Source organism: Uloborus diversus, chromosome 7, assembly GCF_026930045.1.
Source record: "Uloborus diversus isolate 005 chromosome 7, Udiv.v.3.1, whole genome shotgun sequence".
Lineage (NCBI taxonomy): Eukaryota > Metazoa > Arthropoda > Arachnida > Araneae > Uloboridae > Uloborus > Uloborus diversus.
The window spans coordinates 6,572,602-6,593,347 of record NC_072737.1 but is presented as its reverse complement, the minus strand read 5'-3'; the positions used below and the strand labels follow the sequence as shown (position 1 = coordinate 6,593,347).

At 36.1% G+C, this 20,746-nt stretch overlaps 1 protein-coding gene across 1 annotated transcript in view; it reads right to left on the bottom strand.

Annotated features, from left to right (window-relative positions):
• Positions 1-20,746, bottom strand: part of LOC129226596 (SEC14-like protein 2) — a 190,630-nt gene that overhangs the window by 32,228 nt on the left and 137,656 nt on the right. Inside the window, exons 7-9 of the mRNA XM_054861220.1 lie at positions 17,770-17,864; positions 14,096-14,174; positions 7,633-7,713 (exon numbers count right to left, since the gene is read on the bottom strand). Coding sequence (XP_054717195.1) covers positions 7,633-7,713; positions 14,096-14,174; positions 17,770-17,864 — 255 coding nt within the window. The remainder of the gene's footprint in view (positions 1-7,632; positions 7,714-14,095; positions 14,175-17,769; positions 17,865-20,746) is intronic.

The following is a 20,746-nucleotide window of genomic DNA, read 5'->3' as shown; positions in this document are numbered from 1 at the left end:
TTGTTTCCTTTAGTTAAAAGTACTACTTTTAGTCACTGAAACTGATAGAATAAGCAGAAAAAAAAAAAAAAAAAGCATGGACCCAGAAAATACTTTTATTTTCCCAACAGTTATTTTTTAATTAATTTTTTAAAATGTCCGATTTTTCAAACAAGGCGTGGTCTTTATGACGTCACAAATGATGTACTTTTGGCGCATCTATCTGCCGCGATTCCACGTCATGATAATCAAGAAGTGAATTAAATAATTGCGCTCTATGCTTGCTATCAACCATATCAATGCCAGTACACGTGAGTAAAGAAGCAAATTAAATATTACGTTCTGAGAATGGCAACAATGACATTTCATCATTTGTGATGTCATCGGCAGAAGCGTAAACAATAAATGCGCACCGATTCAAATATTTTTTTAAAAACATTAAGCTTAGTCAAATTATTGAAAAACGGGTCAGGTCTTCTGTTTTTAAACATGCTCTATCAGAAAAAAATACTTTAAAAATTTTGGAACCGACCCCATTGTATGTAGAATCCTATTTCGCATCGAGTAGTATAAAAGTATTACAAAAAAAAAAAAAAATATCCTTTGCGATAATTTATCAGAATTAAATGGAGCGCATCCAATTCTTTGTATATGTTACCGTTAAAGTATGAAATCCGTTATTTTATAGAATACCTAGTTATTTTATGGAATAACTAATCGTGTCCGTTAAAGTGTAAAACTCTCTTGTATTTCATGGTTTAACTAGTTATTTCATAGAATAACGATCTGCTGCTCGTTAAAGTGTAAATTAATCTACATTATATATCTTGCACGAAAAATACATTTACCTTCCACCCCTACTGCATTTATGAACTATTCCAGGCCATAGGGAGAGAACTAGTTTAGCGTGTTGGCGCCAGTTCATTTCGGTTAATTGATTGCTTGCAAGTACATTGTCGGTTGCTGTTCGTCAAATACTGTTTCCACGTATCAGGTATTGAGATACATTGCAGCGCATAAATACCATTTATACGCTGCATAAATTAGATAAATTGCTTCTTTTTCATTTTAATTGTCTATCATTAGTTTATTTATCGAATACGAGAGAGTTATTTCATTTCAGATAAATTGTTTATTTTACACTTTAACTGCCTCTCATTAGTTAATTTATAAAATACCTAGTTATTTCATAGAATAACTAATTAAAGTGTCAAATTAAAAACATACTACACATGAAGTACACCGCCAGCTCAGTCAATTCCAGCCGAGGACTGTAGTATCGTGCTTATTAGCACTCATCAGCCCGGCATAGGAAAGTGACTGAGCTGGAGATGGAAAACCTCTTAAGGAAGCCAAGAGTGCCAAACAAACTGGTAACTAATACAGAATTAGCACTGACCAGACGAGTGACCGAAGCAATGGTTCGGTTCAACTCGAATATTGAAGGCAAGGCATGTATATTCAGTAAGTTACCGCCCTATAGCCAGGGCTAAGGCAGAAATACATGAAATACACCGCCAGCTCAGTCAATTCCAGCCGAGGACTGCAGTATCGTGCTTATTAGCACTCATCAGCCCGGCATAGGAAAGTGACTGAGCTGGAGATGGAAAACCTCTTAAGGAAGCCAAGAGTGCCAAACAAACTGGTAACTAATACAGAATTAGCACTGACCAGACGAGTGGCCGAAGCAATGGTTCGGTTCAACTCGAATATTGAAGGCAAGGCATGTATATTCAGTAAGTTACCGCCCTATAGCCAGGGCTAAGGCAGAAATACATGAAATACACCGCCAGCTCAGTCAATTCCAGCCGAGGACTGCAGTATCGTGCTTATTAGCACTCATCAGCCCGGCATAGGAAAGTGACTGAGCTGGAGATGGAAAACCTCTTAAGGAAGCCAAGAGTGCCAAACAAACTGGTAACTAATACAGAATTAGCACTGACCAGACGAGTGGCCGAAGCAATGGTTCGGTTCAACTCGAATATTGAAGGCAAGGCATGTATATTCAGTAAGTTACCGCCCTATAGCCAGGGCTAAGGCAGAAATACATGAAATACACCGCCAGCTCAGTCAATTCCAGCCGAGGACTGCAGTATCGTGCTTATTAGCACTCATCAGCCCGGCATAGGAAAGTGACTGAGCTGGAGATGGAAAACCTCTTAAGGAAGCCAAGAGTGCCAAACAAACTGGTAACTAATACAGAATTAGCACTGACCAGACGAGTGGCCGAAGCAATGGTTCGGTTCAACTCGAATATTGAAGGCAAGGCATGTATATTCAGTAAGTTACCGCCCTATAGCCAGGGCTAAGGCAGAAATACATGAAATACACCGCCAGCTCAGTCAATTCCAGCCGAGGACTGCAGTATCGTGCTTATTAGCACTCATCAGCCCGGCATAGGAAAGTGACTGAGCTGGAGATGGAAAACCTCTTAAGGAAGCCAAGAGTGCCAAACAAACTGGTAACTAATACAGAATTAGCACTGACCAGACGAGTGGCCGAAGCAATGGTTCGGTTCAACTCGAATATTGAAGGCAAGGCATGTATATTCAGTAAGTTACCGCCCTATAGCCAGGGCTAAGGCAGAAATACATGAAATACACCGCCAGCTCAGTCAATTCCAGCCGAGGACTGCAGTATCGTGCTTATTAGCACTCATCAGCCCGGCATAGGAAAGTGACTGAGCTGGAGATGGAAAACCTCTTAAGGAAGCCAAGAGTGCCAAACAAACTGGTAACTAATACAGAATTAGCACTGACCAGACGAGTGGCCGAAGCAATGGTTCGGTTCAACTCGAATATTGAAGGCAAGGCATGTATATTCAGTAAGTTACCGCCCTATAGCCAGGGCTAAGGCAGAAATACATGAAATACACCGCCAGCTCAGTCAATTCCAGCCGAGGACTGCAGTATCGTGCTTATTAGCACTCATCAGCCCGGCATAGGAAAGTGACTGAGCTGGAGATGGAAAACCTCTTAAGGAAGCCAAGAGTGCCAAACAAACTGGTAACTAATACAGAATTAGCACTGACCAGACGAGTGACCGAAGCAATGGTTCGGTTCAACTCGAATATTGAAGGCAAGGCATGTATATTCAGTAAGTTACCGCCCTATAGCCAGGGCTAAGGCAGAAATACATGAAATACACCGCCAGCTCAGTCAATTCCAGCCGAGGACTGCAGTATCGTGCTTATTAGCACTCATCAGCCCGGCATAGGAAAGTGACTGAGCTGGAGATGGAAAACCTCTTAAGGAAGCCAAGAGTGCCAAACAAACTGGTAACTAATACAGAATTAGCACTGACCAGACGAGTGGCCGAAGCAATGGTTCGGTTCAACTCGAATATTGAAGGCAAGGCATGTATATTCAGTAAGTTACCGCCCTATAGCCAGGGCTAAGGCAGAAATACATGAAATACCCCGCCAGCTCAGTCAATTCCAGCCGAGGACTGCAGTATCGTGCTTATTAGCACTCATCAGCCCGGCATAGGAAAGTGACTGAGCTGGAGATGGAAAACCTCTTAAGGAAGCCAAGAGTGCCAAACAAACTGGTAACTAATACAGAATTAGCACTGACCAGACGAGTGGCCGAAGCAATGGTTCGGTTCAACTCGAATATTGAAGGCAAGGCATGTATATTCAGTAAGTTACCGCCCTATAGCCAGGGCTAAGGCAGAAATACATGAAATACACCGCCAGCTCAGTCAATTCCAGCCGAGGACTGCAGTATCGTGCTTATTAGCACTCATCAGCCCGGCATAGGAAAGTGACTGAGCTGGAGATGGAAAACCTCTTAAGGAAACCAAGAGTGCCAATTAAACTGGTAACTAACACAGAATTAGCACTGACCAGACGAGTGACCGAAGCAATGGTTCGGTTCAACTCGAATATTGAAGGCAAGGCATGTATATTCAGTAAGTTACCGCCCTATAGCCAGGGCTAAGGCAGAAATACATGAAATACACCGCCAGCTCAGTCAATTCCAGCCGAGGACTGCAGTATCGTGCTTATTAGCACTCATCAGCCCGGCATAGGAAAGTGACTGAGCTGGAGATGGAAAACCTCTTAAGGAAGCCAAGAGTGCCAAACAAACTGGTAACTAATACAGAATTAGCACTGACCAGACGAGTGGCCGAAGCAATGGTTCGGTTCAACTCGAATATTGTAGGCAAGGCATGTATATTCAGTAAGTTACCGCCCTATAGCCAGGGCTAAGGCAGAAATACATGAAATACACCGCCAGCTCAGTCAATTCCAGCCGAGGACTGCAGTATCGTGCTTATTAGCACTCATCAGCCCGGCATAGGAAAGTGACTGAGCTGGAGATGGAAAACCTCTTAAGGAAACCAAGAGTGCCAAACAAACTGGTAACTAACACAGAATTAGCACTGACCAGACGAGTGACCGAAGCAATGGTTCGGTTCAACTCGAATATTGAAGGCAAGGCATGTATATTCAGTAAGTTACCGCCCTTTAGCCAGGGCTAAGGCAGAAATACATGAAATACACCGCCAGCTCAGTCAATTCCAGCCGAGGACTGCAGTATCGTGCTTATTAGCACTCATCAGCCCGGCAAAGGAGTGACTGAGTTGGAGGTGGAAAACCTCTTAAGAGAGCTCAAGAGTGCTAATTCTGTACTAGCTACCAGTTTGTTTGGCACTCTTGGCTTCCTTAAGAGGTTTTCCACCTCCAGCTGAGTCACTCCTATGCCGGGCTGATGAGTGCTAATAAGCACGATACTGCAGTCCTCGGCTGGAATTGACTGAGCTGTCGGTGTATTTCATATATTTCTGCCTTAGCCCTGGCTATAGGGCGGTAACTTACTGAACATATCACACACTTTAACGGACACGATCAGTTATTTCGTGGAATAACTAGGTATTGTATAAAATAACTGCATTATATACTTTAACGGTAACATATACACCAAGCGACCGTTTTTCCACTCTGCCATTAGCGATTATGTGACTTACTGTAGTCTGGCCCTAAGATACAGATCTTACGATTGCTGTCATGTGACTCGCTCGGAAGAAAAATAGGTTGAGTACAGCTACCATAACCGATCATAAAGAACTTTTCTCGAACTATTCTCAGGGGTTAGATGGTGTTTCTGAATTTCAGTTTACAGTTGTCCAGGGTCTGACTACCGAATAGACCAACCAGGTCTTGGCCTTGGGCCCCTGCTTTTTAGTGGCCCTTTAGACAATGATTAAAATTGTGAAGTTTGACTACTGGCCTAGGGCCTCCTGATACCTTAATCGGGCCCTGCTCTCGTCACAGCTTGGCAAGAAATGGTGACGTGATTCAATCAAATACAGTATAACTTTGATTTAACCGATACCCGATTTAACAATTTTCTCAATCTAGTGATACATTTCACTGGTCTGGATTTAACTGCATTGAATGGTTACGCTCCTCGATTTGACGATACCTTGATTTAACGGTAACTTTTACCTGAGTCTTGACAATCGTTAAACCGGGCTTATACTGTATACATTTCCAGATTTTACTTTCCGATCATATTGTTACTCTATACAAGCATGATAAAAGTGTAGCTGTTTTATTTGAATCCTGCAAAAACTAACTCTTGCTGTTATCTTTACCGGAATTAATGAAATCTGCAGGTTAGGTCAACCTAGAGCCACTATATAGAAAGGCCGACGCATCAGCTTAAGTTTAGCCATTTTGGATCGGATTTTTCATTAATGCGGAGCCAGTGTTACCACAGCAAAGTTTCGTGTTTCGCCAAATTTGCCATAAGTAATATTTTATTTAATAAACAACTCACGTGCAGCTAATAATCGCAGGCAGTGAACAATCATCAAACGCGATAACTCGCCAGAAAAGACAACCGCTCAAACACGCGCTCCGATCCAAAATGGCTTATCTTATGCTGATGCACCGGCTCGTATATATAGGAGCCTTAGGTCAACCTAGAGCCGCTATATTCGCAAATCCAGCGCTCGAATACGCTACCGTGCGGAGATTTACAAAACTGCCGACAAAACTAAAACATTGCGTTCCATGTGTTCATTTTGGGCAAAACAAATAGTTTGTTATGTGTATTTTTTTTATTTGCGTAATTCATCATTTGGAATCGTCATCCGCAACAGCGTAACATCAAAAATATCTGATATAAACTGTGAGTACACATTGTATTTATCTTGTTCTGAGTGAATTTGAATAAACATCAGTTTTTCAATTCGATGAAAAAAAAAACGAACTTAACAGCATTGTCTGGACACTTTTCCTTAACCTAATTCCACATAAATGATTTAAATAACCTTTGTTACTACAGTATCCTACTGAAATAGACAGTATGCAAATAAATTTTCTTGAAAATATTTATCGCAGAACAGATTGAAAAATCCAGAAAGAACGTTAAGAATTTGAACAATAAAAAATAAAAGTTCGCCAAAAATCTGTTTATAGGGTTATTGTTTTAAAATTGTGTGAAAGAATAATGTATCTTGATAAGATTTCGCATATCAGTTAAATCATTTCCATGACGAATGAATTAAATGCATGATGATTTCTTTTGATATCCAATCATATAGTCATAGAAATAAATTATCTAGAGTTAAACGTTACTCTTGACAGTCTGTCACGTATGTGCACTATGTGACAAAAATGTCAACAAATGCCGGAAATGTCATGAAACTGAACTTAATATGTACTAATGTATAGAAAAAACGGTACAAAATGAAAATACCGTTCGAAGCGAACCAAAAATTTATGAATTCCGAATTCAACATCGTGAAAATGGCTGCTTCAGAACAACTTACTGTGTGTTCTGCATAATTTTTTACTTTCGTAATACTTTTTGATTTCTAATCTCTTTCTACATGGGTCAGAATAACCAAAAGACTTTGAAAAATCTTTTCAAATGAATAAAGAACAAAAAATCATACATGCGAACAAAAATATCTATCATTTCCTAAGTTTAGAAGCAATGTATATGTTACAGCGTGCGTTTGTTTTAGTTTTTTCATCGGCCATTAGACAGTGGCTGCAGCGCCCCCTATAGTTTGTTGGAGTTGCGAATAGATAGGCCAACGCATCATCTTAACTTTAGCTATTTTGGATCAGATTTTTCATTGTTGCGCTACTAGGGTTACCATAGCAAAGTTTCAGGTTTCGCCAAATTTTCCGAAAACAATATTTTATTTAATAACAATTCACGTGGCACTAATAATCGATCAAAGTGAACAATCACCAAACGCGATAACTTGCCAGAAAAAGGCCCCTATATATACGAGTCGACGCATCAGCTTAAGATCAGCCATTTTGGATCGGAGCGCGCGTTTGAGTGGTTGTATTTTCTGGCAAGTTATCGCGTTTGGTGATTTTGCACTGCGAGCGGTTTTTAGTGGCCCGAGAATCTTTTATTAAATAAATAATTATTTTCGGCAAATTTGGCGAAACTCGATCCAAAATGGCTAAACTTAAGCTCATGCGTCCGCCTATCTATATAGCGGCTCTAGGTCAACCGATCGACTTTTTTTGCGAATCAAAATGATCAAAATCCACTGTGTATTACGTTTCATTGTGTTGCCACATAAAACAAACTTTTTTTCGTGATTTTTTTTTTTTTTTTTGGAAAAAAAAATCAATAAAATAAGAAACAGCTGGGGAAAAAAAAAAAGATGAATTACCATTAATGAAGAAGACATTGCCCCAGCATTCGGGAAAATGATCCTGCACTACGCGGATCAAATCCAGTCCCATTTCAATTACTGCAAGGAAAAAGAAAAACACAAGTTCAAATAATCACGCAGAAAATTGGCAGTAGAGACATGTCACACACATATATACAGAGTGGACAAAACTTCTGAGCATTTGACACTAATACGCAGATTGGCCATTACTTTCCGTCGCCGTCGCTAACGGGCCGGATAGCTATATAAATTGCATGCATGAAAAGTGACAAAATTGTACAGGAGATTACAGACTTCGGTCAAAGCACTCCAAAATTCCATCCATTTCTATATGCACTACTGTCCAACCACGGATTGCATGGAATTTTCAAACGTCCAGATAAGACGAATCTACGTGAATAAGGGGGAAAAGTAAAAAACTGATGCGCGTATTCCGCTCATTTGTATGAGCGGAAGCTCTGCTTCTGCAAAAGCCGACATTCCTAAAAAATAATAGATTCGTCCATTTCCGGCTGTAAAACGGATGTTTGTCTTTCCATACAATCCGTGGTCAGACAGTAAGTTGCTTGTAAATATATGGGGCGAAAACGGGCTTTGATTTGTGCTTGTACGCGAGATGAACTTGAACAAATGCAGATGGCTCCATTATCCAAAAGATTGCGAGGATTGGAGAGTAGACAATTGATAAGTGGGCGGTCGTGTGGTCTACACTGTTAAAAATTCAGGAAGATTTTCTGGTAATTGTTACTGTAAAATTGCATCGCCGACGCATCGCTGATTTTTACGGTAATTTATACCGGAGAAATAAGCGATCCCAGCGCCAATTGGTTGCTGCGGCCTACCGAGGATACCGTAAAATTTTACAGTAACATTTGATTTTTACGGTAATAGTTACTGGCAACATGGATGCCAGTAACAATTACCGTAAATTTTCCGGAAAATTTTTAACAGTGTAATGTGATGCATTAAACCATACCGCAAATCAGTTGCATCAGTTTATATTCACAGTGTGTTTGATTCATTATCCTCATCAGCGATTACAAATTTATACTTAACGGATTATCTGGGGGGGGGGGGGGACAATTCCCCTTTTTTTGTGTGATTTTCCAGGAAATTATGAATTTAACAATTAGCATGACTTGTACTAGTTTTTCATATGAACATCACTTAAAACCAATGCTCAGCATTTTGATTTTTAGAAAATATGTAAATTTTAAGTGGAAATTGATGAAAATATCGCAGCTGTAAAAGTTAAATTTATAAGTTCTAACGATGTTGAAATGACTTTTGTGCATGCAATCTACTGCAACATCTGTATTTAAACCCAAAAAAAAAAATAATAATAATAACGTAACCATGCCTATAGCTAGTCTACCCTATACATGACCGGCAAAATGTTTGATTTGACCAACGACGCTTTAATGCTAAATGCCTATCGCCATTTGCCACAAAATGAAGTACCCATTTAAGGTAACAATACGGTAAGCAGCGCCACGCAGCGGTCACTCAACCATGGCGTTGCTATGGTGAGGGATTAAACAATTCATATTTAACTGTTCGAAAAGGTTGTTTTCGGAATTTTAAAAGAGTTTTAGATTTTTTTTTTTTTCTGAAAGAGCATGCTTAAAAAACATAGGTTTTAACCACTGTTTAAATAATTAACAAAGTTTAGTATTTTTAAAAAAATATTTTAATCAGTGCGCAGATTCAATTTAATTTTTTACGCTTCTGATCATGACAGCACAATTGATGAAATGCCATTACTGACGCCATCAGCAAAGAAAGCAATATTTTGACAATAGATAAACATAAAAATATTATAGCGCAATAATACTAATAAATTTCAGTTTGCTTCAGAAAAGCATTCATTCAAAATTCTCATTTCGATTGCTATTAATATTACTGTTTAATGTTTTTTAAGAATGCGTAAACATTCAGCGCGCAAATGGAGTAGCGTGCCAAAGTGCATCACTTCTGACGTCATAAAGACCACGCCTTATTTCAAAAATCGGACATAAAAAAATAATTAAAAATAACTATTGGGAAGATAACAACAAACTAGTCGACCCGTGCGGAACTCCGCACTCTGCTTTGAATCGTCTCACGTGGCATTTCTCTCTTTAAAAATTTCAAAGAAGAACATTATGAAAAAGAACCGAAAAAAGTAATCGGAATTAAGGAAACGGAAAAAAGTAAGCGCACAAATGAAGGCATAGAATTTGAAGACATCATGAACAAAACCTCGTTAAATACAACGTTGTGACAATTTGATCATCGCTCCCCTTTTGGTTGTACGTATTTTTAATGCAAACATAAATATCATTAAAAGTGTGGCTGAGTGACTCGTGAAAAAGCAGTAATTTTGCATGTGAAAAAACAGGTTGTGGCAAATACAGTCCTGCCCACGTGAGCATCTGACGGAAAAAAAAATCATTGAAGAAATATTTATTGGTACGGATTCGAACTGGCGCCATTCTGATTAACTGCACGACACTCCAACAAACTTAGGAATTGCGGCTTACTTTTCTAAATCTATTCATTGAAGGAATGCGTAATGAAAAACAGCAAAAAACTTTTCGACAAAAAAAAAAAAAAAAGACCATGCGTCGATGTTTTGTCATTAGCCAGAATAATACGATTTAAAATTATTCGTAAAACATTGATTTTGATTAAAGAATGGGGAAGATCTCACTTAGCGATTAAAACAAACATTCTAGAGAAGTAATAAATTAGACTGGAAATAAGTGTTTTTTTTTTTTTTTTTTTTTGAATATTGAACAATTTCCCATAGCAGGCTGCTTGAACCGTTACGGCTTGAATGCCCGCACATGTTCTTCTTTTAATCGAACATTTCAATTCAAAACCAAAACCAGTTGAAGTGAGTCCGTTTTTTAAGTGTAATTTTTCGAAAGTAGACAAAATGTATTTTTTTTTTCAGCCAAAAGCTGAAGAAAAGAAAATGATTTCTTACTAATAAAGTTGATAACAATTTTAATGTTTTATATCATATTCAAAAAAATAATTAAAGGTTTACTGCGTGAAACTCGTAGCTTCAATTTGAAGTAGTATTTTTTCATTTGTACAAAAGGTCGAACTCTGCTATTAGAAAAATCTACATTTCAGCATACAATGAAAATGTTTTTCTACGCAAAAAGGATTCCCTTGAGGTAAATCTAATCCGTTATTCTTACATTATGCTTAGTGGTCTGAACGGAGTCAAAGCTTTAAAAAAAAAAGGAAGAACACCCTTCGATTAATAGTCAACTTATCTGAATGATGACTGTAGCCTTCATAAAGGAGTCGAAACACCAAGTAGCATTCCCACTGCATTTATTTTATTACGTGTGTTATCTGTTCTATGTTATGAGTACATGTAATGCGTTATATTAATGTAAATTTGCTATAATATCGGATAGCCCGAGCTTGCCCGAAGTTCAGATAGTTTATAGCCGAACGCTCTACCGAAGAAAACTTATCAATTTAACCGAACAACTAAGTCCATTGCTTTTAAGCTTTATTAAAATATGAACACACACACAGGCTTTTTTTTTTTTTTTGCCGAAAGCAACTTAAAAAATTGAAAAACTGCATTAGAACTTTGCTTAAAAAAAAAAATGCATAAGAACTACTGGCTGCATCAAGGTTTTGAAACAGCAAGGGGCGTTTTCGAAAACTTGATTTTTCGACCGTAAGTCTGTTTTTCGTCATTAGCCAGCCTGATAAATTTTAAAATGAGAGGGGAATAATATATAAGATAAGATATTGAAGAAAAATAATTTTATTTTTGAAAATTTTTACAATTTGTTACTGCAGGCTGCTTGAACCGTTATGACTTAGATGGCAGCACGTGTTCATCATTTAACAGCACGGTTAAAATACAAAATAAATTGAACTATGCTCTTTTTTAAGCGTAGCTTTTTGAATGTAGTGAAAATGTGATAAGCTATTTGTTTTTTTGCAAAAAGAAGAAAAAAAATATATTTTACTCTTCAAATTGAGGTAGTATTTTTTTTATTTGTACAAAGAGTCAAAAACTCATTAGAAGAATATATATTTCAATATACAATTTATTATTTTTTTCTGAACAAAAAAAAATTCTATTGTAGTCTGAAATCTTAAACCTGTTACTTATATTTTCGCTTACATTATGCTTTAATTTTCTTCCCAGAGCCAAAGCTTTAAAAAAAAAAAAACCTTACAATTGACTATCAATTTAGCTCCGTGTTGCATCAAGTTTTCATAACAGCTAGGAGCGTATCTACCTCATGTATTCCCTCATATTTGTTATTCATTGTTCATGTAATGCGCGATATTTTTCTAATTTTTTGTTGCAGATTGTCCGGAAGTGGGCCCGAACTTGCATTCTCCTGGTTACGAAGATAACGCTCTGCCGATCGAGCTATTAAGCTCTGTCGGTTATACTGCAAATTAAAGTTATAAGTTTAACCGAAAACCTCATTCTGGTTATTTAAAACAGGTTTTTCGGCTGAAAAAAAAACAATTTTTAGACCGTGGGTCTATTTTTCGTCAGTAGCCAGCACCATAAGCTTTAAAATAAGGTGTAAATCAAAGAAATCGATCAAGAATTGAGGAAAATCTGGCGAAGAAACCAAAAACAGGCTATAGAAATAATATATAAGGATTCCTTCTCTATGTTATATATATATATATATATATATATATATATATATATATACTAGAGGACCCGACAGACGTTGTTCTGTTCAAACTTTGTAAATTGAAAAGTTAAAAAATGTCAAAAAACTATGAAGTGTTTGATCCGCTCTGTTTTAAAAAATAAGTTAAACAAAAATGTTTTAAGCTGCTATGGTGTCAGAATGCGTATATTTATTACAACTTGATTTATCTAATGCCCACTGAGCAGTTGTTTCATTAACTTTTTCTCTCCCATACTTATACTTGATGGTTTGTTCCTTCAGCCATACTCAAACGATAAAAAGCATCCTCAGATATTAAGTGTAAAAATCTAACCACCCATCTAGAACAAAAAGGGAAATCCCGCTGCAACATACCTCATATAAAAAAAGTATAAAGCAATCGAAAGGATATCGCTTAGAAAAATTACAAAGGTAAAAACAGTTCTCTGAATAAGCGAAAATCACTCATCCCCCCTCTCCCGATGTGAAATAAACATTCAACTAAAATGACAAAAAGCTCTTTAAAAACGAAAAACAATTATTTGCGATTTGAAATATTTTGCCAAATAAACAAAAAATTACAATAAATTACATTGACAGTAGCTTTAAAATATAAACAAATGATCAAGCAGCTCTATTGTTTATAGCGATACTCGCCAAGCCACCACGTTACTGTAATCCCGCCGATCAGTGTGCGAAGCCAACTCTGACCGATTAGCGGTCCGATCTTTTGAACGAAAGCTTTTTAAACTTTATATATTGCCTAATTTCTTCTTTCCACCAAAGATCAAGATCTTCCACTGCACTGATCTTTTGTGTACAGAACTACCCTGTTGTAATTTATCTGGACGAAAATAAAATTTGTTTCATCTTTAAATTCCAACACCTTTTCCTTTAATAATGTACTGATTAGTTAGATAATCCTTAAGTCTTTTTGACATTGGTGCCAAAACTCAGATGGATTTGAGCCGAGAAACAAATGTTGCTCGGTACTTTCTGATCATTCGATTAGGAAAACCTAATTCACCGATTCGGTCACATGGTTCAACCAAAGACCATCTACGACGACAGAACACACGTTTTGTGTGAACCTTCCCCTTCCAGTATTTAAAAATATATCACGCGGGACCTAAAACGTTGCTTTCAAGAAATGAAGGCCTCTCTCTCTCTCTCTCTCTCTACGTTTTGTCTTTTCTCAATTGACATATCCCAGTAATAAATTTCATTACAAAAAGCAGAGCTGGCTTTCTTTTTGTCCTTTGGCAACGGGTTAAATATTTATTTAAATTTTCGCTCAACAATAGGTTAAAATAAATATTAATCATTTGGGAGATATAACCATCCAATGTTTAAATTAATTAATTAACAATAACGTTTTGGATTCGATCCATCGCGCTTCGAAACCATGCTTGCCACAACTCAATTATACACAAAAAATTTGATCAAAATCGGTCCAGCCGTTTAAAGGCCTTATGGTGACAAACGTCCGCACAGAAGATTTTTATATATATATATATATATATATATATATATATATATATATATATTGCTTGTTCTATCAATTTCAGTGACTAGTAGTACTTTTGACTGAAGGAAACAACCCCATTAAAATTCAGAAGTTTACCAATAGTTAATATATCCGCTACCAGTTTCGAATATCTGCGATCAGCCGTACATTTTCGAGTTTGATTTGCTCTTTGTTAAAAACAAGAAAGCAATAGACATTTAGTAATACGGAGGTGTTCATTCGACATTGTTCCAATGTATTAGCTTATTAAAAAAATTAAAAAAAAAAAACTTACCGCATTTGTAGGCGAGTTGCTGAATAGAGAAGTTATCCATGTCAAAGATGTAAGTAATGTCATGAACATTAAGGCCTGTCTGAAAAATGTCCCCTTCATTAGGTATATGGAGTAATAAATCATACAAAACATAATACACATGAACAAATTTGGTAGCGTTTATCCATGAGCTACAATATTTTCTGGGCCTCGAGATTCAAAAGGGCTTGATTTTGTGAGGCCTTTCTAAGATTTTTGATGGGGCCTTTTGAAGGTTATCTACCTAAATTCAATACAAAGTGATTTTCTCCTGTTTCATAGTCCCATCCCCTGGGATCCCACTTCCTGCGATCGGATTCTTTTAAAATTTGGCATGAGACCTCAGACCCAATGACAATGCAATATTCCGTAATGAAATTACTTAATTATTACTTATTTCATTTTTAATTAACACTAGCTGCATTGCCCGACTTCGCACGGTCTACCTCGAAAATAAAAGTTATGTCAAGTGACGCATGTTCAACAATCGGGCTTCAACTAGAGGAAAAAAATACTGTAAAATTTCCCGTCAAAATAATAATTCTTAAAGAAAGAAAAAGGCAAATCAAAAATAAATTAAACGCAACCCTTCATAGATACAACAAATCCTATATATATATATATATATATATATATATATATATATATATATATATATATATATATATATATATATATATATATATAAAAGATAAATTGCCAAATAATAATCAGAAGGGGAAATTTTTACCTCAAAACAAAAACAAAATTTTATTTAATCACAGTCGAGGAAAAAAAAAAAGACAACCTTCTGAACGCTAATTTACAATGAGATCGCGCAAACGATCGTTTTCCGATAAATAAAATAAAATAGAGTTCCATTAGGCTTAAAAGTGATTTTTAATTTTTCCCCGGTAAGCTTACAGCCTTTTTCCTTAATTCGGAGGAAGTGAATGAACTCTTTGGGTATTTTTCGCGGTTTTTCGAATGGAGTTAAAATTGAACTGATCGAATATTTATTTCGGATAGAAAGAGCCATTTAATGCCACGTTCGGGTCCTAAAATTGAAATTCGAACGGTTAAGTTCTTTTCTGTCGTTCGAACCCAAATACGTTCCTTCTCAGGTGCCCAAGTACCTCCCTGCCAAATTAGGTGAGATCAAACGTAAACTGTGAATTTGTATAGAGAACATACACACACATATATATTTACACATATCGTCACCTCACAGAACAACAGTAAGATATCTAATCCCAGGAATAACGCTAAGATATCCTACTGTTGCTCTGAGGCGAAGATATATTCTCTGTTTTATTTATCTAGATTTTTGCATAAATTCTTTAATATGAGGACGAAAAATGCCCGCACAAATTGTAATTAATTATCGATAGAAGCCTCTGATTTTTCCGCATCAGGTAAAATTTGTTCAAATGTTCCAAGGTAATTAGAACGTGAATTATAATTGTTTTAAACTTATTTCATGCCAAAATGTAGGTAAGCCTTCAATTAAAAATTTATTGTTGATCACGGTCATTGTTGAACAATGCTTTTATTGAAATGCATCTCAAATTTTTAAAGTATTACTAATATGATTACAAAACACATACATTGATGACTGGTATGGATTAACTGCAATAGACAATTTTTCGACAGGCGATTTATCCGAACCGTTGACCGTTTTCAGAGTTCGACAGTAAACCGTAAGAGTATTCTTTTTGGCGTTCAAGAAATCCCCGTTTCGAATGTTGCTCGAGCCCTTTAGTCGTTTTTTTTTTCGGGAGGAGGGAGGGAGAGAGTGGAATTTCATGAATATAGAACATCTTGAATTATGTTAAAATAGTTTTGCGTAAAACAAGTAAAACTAAAAAAAAGAAAAGAAAAGAATAATTAAGAAACCAAAAAAAACGCTTTTGTGTCAAAAACGAAAAAGTAAAAAATAATCTTTGGCGGATAAGTATGATAAAATAATTTGCTAACAATTAACTTCAATGTAAAAAAGCGTGGGGGTGGGGCTTCATATCAGTTGTTTGAAATTTCTTCCATTTGTTACTCTTGCAAAAATGTAAATAGACAGCACCCCACTGTTTTTTCTCAAAAGTTAATTGTTTGTCATTCATACTAATTTCCCATAGATTTTGTTTTTTACTTCATATTTTTACAAAAGCGTGTTTTTTTTTTTTTAGTTTTTTAAACTGTTATTTTATTTATTCATTTACACCAAGTGATTGGAATTGTCATTGTCCGTTCAAATACTTTTATTTCGATAGATAGATTAAATGTTTTCGATCCAGCCTACATCCCACCCCCCTCCTCCTCATAAGAATTCTGATCAGGAAATTGTTTAAGTCAGAAAATTGTATTTTATGATATGTATAATGATTTTATACAGAGTGTTCCGTTTTAACCTGCAAAATCCTCTATTTTCGAAACCGTTAGTCCTAGATGCATACGTCCAGTTGCAAAAATGTTCAAAATCAGATGCAGATGCAGAGTTAAGGTATTGAAAGTTTGAAGCGAAAATATGAATGCGTCAAATAATACAAAATTTTAAATTTTTATACGCACCCTAGGTCCTCTAACTTATATTTAGAGAAATAATCTCCATTGAAAAACAATTCAACACATAAAGTTTGAAATTAGTAGACCAATATTCACCGAGATATGAAACGCAGAATTTGTCATTTGTACAACTTTACAGTTTACACGCACCGTCAATAACACCTTTTGGGGGAAAATATAGCAGTTAACAAGTGTTTAAAATTATACGTGTGCAAAGTGTGATTTTTAAATTGTTCGAGGTTTTGCAGTAAGTTTTTGCGTATCACGGCATAACATTTGCATGAATTTTTGAATAGCAATGAAAAATGTAAATACCTTTTTTTTTTACTTTGACAACCTGTCATTCTTCTGAAAGGGCGCTAAATTCCAATCTTATCCTCTGTATGGTCCCTTAAAACTTGGAACTGGAATATTTCCTTGAGTTTTGGTCGCAAAAATATCAAGTTTTTTTGTGCCAGTAACCGTTTTCAATTGATATTATCTCTCTAAATGTTTGTTAGGGGACCTATGCCCCGTAAAAAAATAAATGTTGTATTTTTTGACTCATTTTTATTTTTGCTTCAACCTTTCAATATCATAACTCCGCATCTGATTTTGAACATTTTTGCAATTGGAAGTATACATCTAGGACTAACGGTTGCGAAAATAAAGGTCTTACAGGTTAAAACGGAACACCCTGTATAATCTTTACTAATAATAAAGCTGAAAGTCTCTGTCTGTCAGGATCTCTGTCTGTCAGGATCTCTGTCCGGATCTCTGTCTGTCAGGATCTCTGTGACGCGCATAGCGCCTAGACCGTTCGGCCGATTTTCATGAAATTTGGCACAGAGTTAGTTTGTAGCATGGGGGTGTGCACCTCGAAGCGATTTTTCAAAATTTCGATGTAGTTCTTTTTCTATTCCAATTTTAAGAACAAAATTATCATAAGACGGACGAGTAAATTACGAAATTATCATAACGTGGAACCGTGACATGGGCACAAGCCAATTGGCGAGAAAATTCACCATACAATATTTGTAAATATACAGGCGAACCAAAAGACCTTTTAATTTTCTATTACGGGCAAAGCCGTGCGGGTACCACTAGTCATGTAATAATTCTAAATAATAGTAAATTACCTTTTGATTATGTTTCTTTTGTTCCTTGCGATCCCATTCTATTAAATATGAGCAGTATTTACAAATTTCATACGCAGTCATGGACATAATGAAACCTGAAAAACAAATAAGCATATACTTCTTTTGTATAACACGATAATTACAATTTTTGACATTCTTTCAAGTACTGTTTGACCATCGATTACATGGAAAGGCTTATGTCCGGTTTATAGGCGGAAATGGACGTATCTATCAGTTTATAGGGGTGTTAGTTGGTTTGTTTCAGATGTGCACTTTTGTCTCTCTATTATTTAGCCTTATTTTTTTAAAAATGAAAATTTGCTCACAAAACATTTTTCAAATCTAAAGTATTGTTACAAATTCTGTAAATAGTAATCATTGTAGTAACGTAACCTGTAAATAGTTTCCCGTAATGAATATACAGCCCCTATACATTCGGCTGAAGTATACGATCCCCCTATTTTTTTTTTTTTTTTTTTTTTTTTTTTTTGTTCATTGATAAAATTTGATAACGGTCTACTATTTTCCAGAAGCGTTTGGAATCTTGTGGAATATTTGTGAGATTTCTTTCGATGTTTATAAAAGCGTCCCGCGTGATAAAAAAGTTAGTTTCGATTGAGAATTTGTACTGAGAGTGTATTAGCTCTGTTTATTGCGAGGCATTTCGCTGTGTTGTTTTCGTATTTGGAAGTAAATACGTGTGTAAACGTTGAGTTTACGGTGTTGTGTGATATTTGCTTAATTGCTGATGATTAATTTAGCAGTTGTTAACGATCTCTCCCGTACATAGTGTAAATAAATTTCCTGTGCTTTTATTCAAGAACTGTGTCGTTAATTCAAGAAAGTTGGAAGTCTCGCCGGAAGCGTTACAGTATATTCGATCTATATTCTCACGGCAAAAACTAATTGATTTATTTATTTACAACAAAGTTTTGAGCTTAATTTTTTGCTTTTACGTTCCTGAACGAAATGAAAATATTTTTTTTTTCTTTCTGTTGTTTCCATGGTAACTATTTTTGTTTCCCCTTATTTTATTTTAGAGAATGAAATAAATGAATAAAACACTAGTGACATTATAAAACGCGTACATCAAAATCCCATCGTTATTTTCCCTTCTCCCCTGCTAGATTCATTCAGATGGAATCGTCTTTACTTGGCAGATTGCCAAATTACATACAACCCATGGTCAAACAGTAACTGAATCTTAAAAGAGAGAGAGATAAGAAATATCCATTAACAAGATAATAACAACAAATCAACGTCTTGGCTGTGTCCTGTTTTTCGTTGAGCCCTGCTTTTCAAGTGCTTGATAAACAGCCATGACTTCTTCTGATGATGTTGGGATTTCAGAAACTCCAGCAAATTGCTCCATTCCTTGAAAAATTATAATTTTCAAGCTATTGATCCTCTCAACTCCTGTGAAGTGCTGGGAGCAATTTTAAAGTCAAAATAATTAACAAAATCAAAAACTAGTATGTTGTGGCCATCACGAAACTTTCTTCTATATTTTTCTTTTTTTTTTTTTTTTTTCTGATCCCTCCCCATGCTTGACGAGGAAGCAATATTCACAACAAAAACAAAATTACACATGCAAAAACTTGACCCAATGTCTGAATTATTGCAAAAGCAAAGCAAAGAGCGAAAATTGAAAGTTATTTTAAAAGCCTTGCTTGAATGAATTACAAATATTTTATTTGTTAACAAACATAAGATGGCAACAGTTAAAAATTTTAAATCATTGAGATATTATTTCCTATCATTTCCATACAATTAAAATCACGAGGAATACGCAGACGACAATCTATTACGATTTATCTTTCTTATTGTTGCATTAATAAAAATATTTTTATTCGCAAAAAAAAAAAAAAAAAAAAAAAATCAACACCTCTTGGAGCGATCGGCGTCAAAATTGAACCAAAGCCTGTTTACATAAGGATTCACATATATTCCAAATTTCAACCAGAACGTAGCATTACTTCTTGAGATAGGGCACTCAAAATGGAAAAAAAGAACGGGTGATTGCGCTACCCCCCCTTTTTAGCTGTTGACACAAAAATAAAATCAGTTCTTATACCCACTAAGGGCTACTTGCCGATAAATTTTTCTTTCATTCCGTTCATTATTTCTTGAGATACAGCAGTCACAATTGACGACAAAAAACGTTCTATAGCTCAACCCCCGTTTGAGTTATTGACACCAAAATTGAATCAGCACCTGTTCCTGTTAATACCAACATATGGACCAAATTTTGTTTGATTCCGTCAGTTACCTTCCTGAGGAATAGCAAGCACGCGTAACTCGAAAAACGTCCCATTGCTCCACCCCCCTTGGAGGAATTCGCGCCAAAAACTAATGGGCACAAGTTCACATAGGGGCACATATGTGTACTAAATTTCGTTCGATTTCATGCGGTAGTTTTTGTTGTAGAGCGGCCACAAAAAACTGGTCACACACAGACGTGACACACATACACACACACACATACATACACACACACACACACACATACACACAGACAGACAGACATTTTCCAAAAATGGTCGAAATGGACTCGGCACACCTCAAAACGTTCGAATCCGTCAAAATTCGAAATTCGAAAATTTGCACGAATCCAATACTTTCTTCGATATAGAAGAAAGTAACAATAGAGCTTCGTTTTTCGCGGGGGTTACGTTCCACGGAAATGCCGCGTAAAACAAAACCGCGTAACTAAGACTTAATAGTAGTGTTGAAATAGGGGTTAGGCTCCATAGATTAAAAACGAGCTGATGTGTGCATCATATGACTTCCTTTTACTCCAATTTAATGTCATTTTCTCATTATTGGCAGTTTTAATAGGACTCAATAGTTTACTCTCTAAATATCACTAATAGTGGCCAAATTGAAACCAGATTTAAAAAAAAAAAAATCGCCAAATTTGTCGCCAAGTTGGTGACAAAAACTTGGCGACCAAAAAACTGGCGATATATCGCCAAGT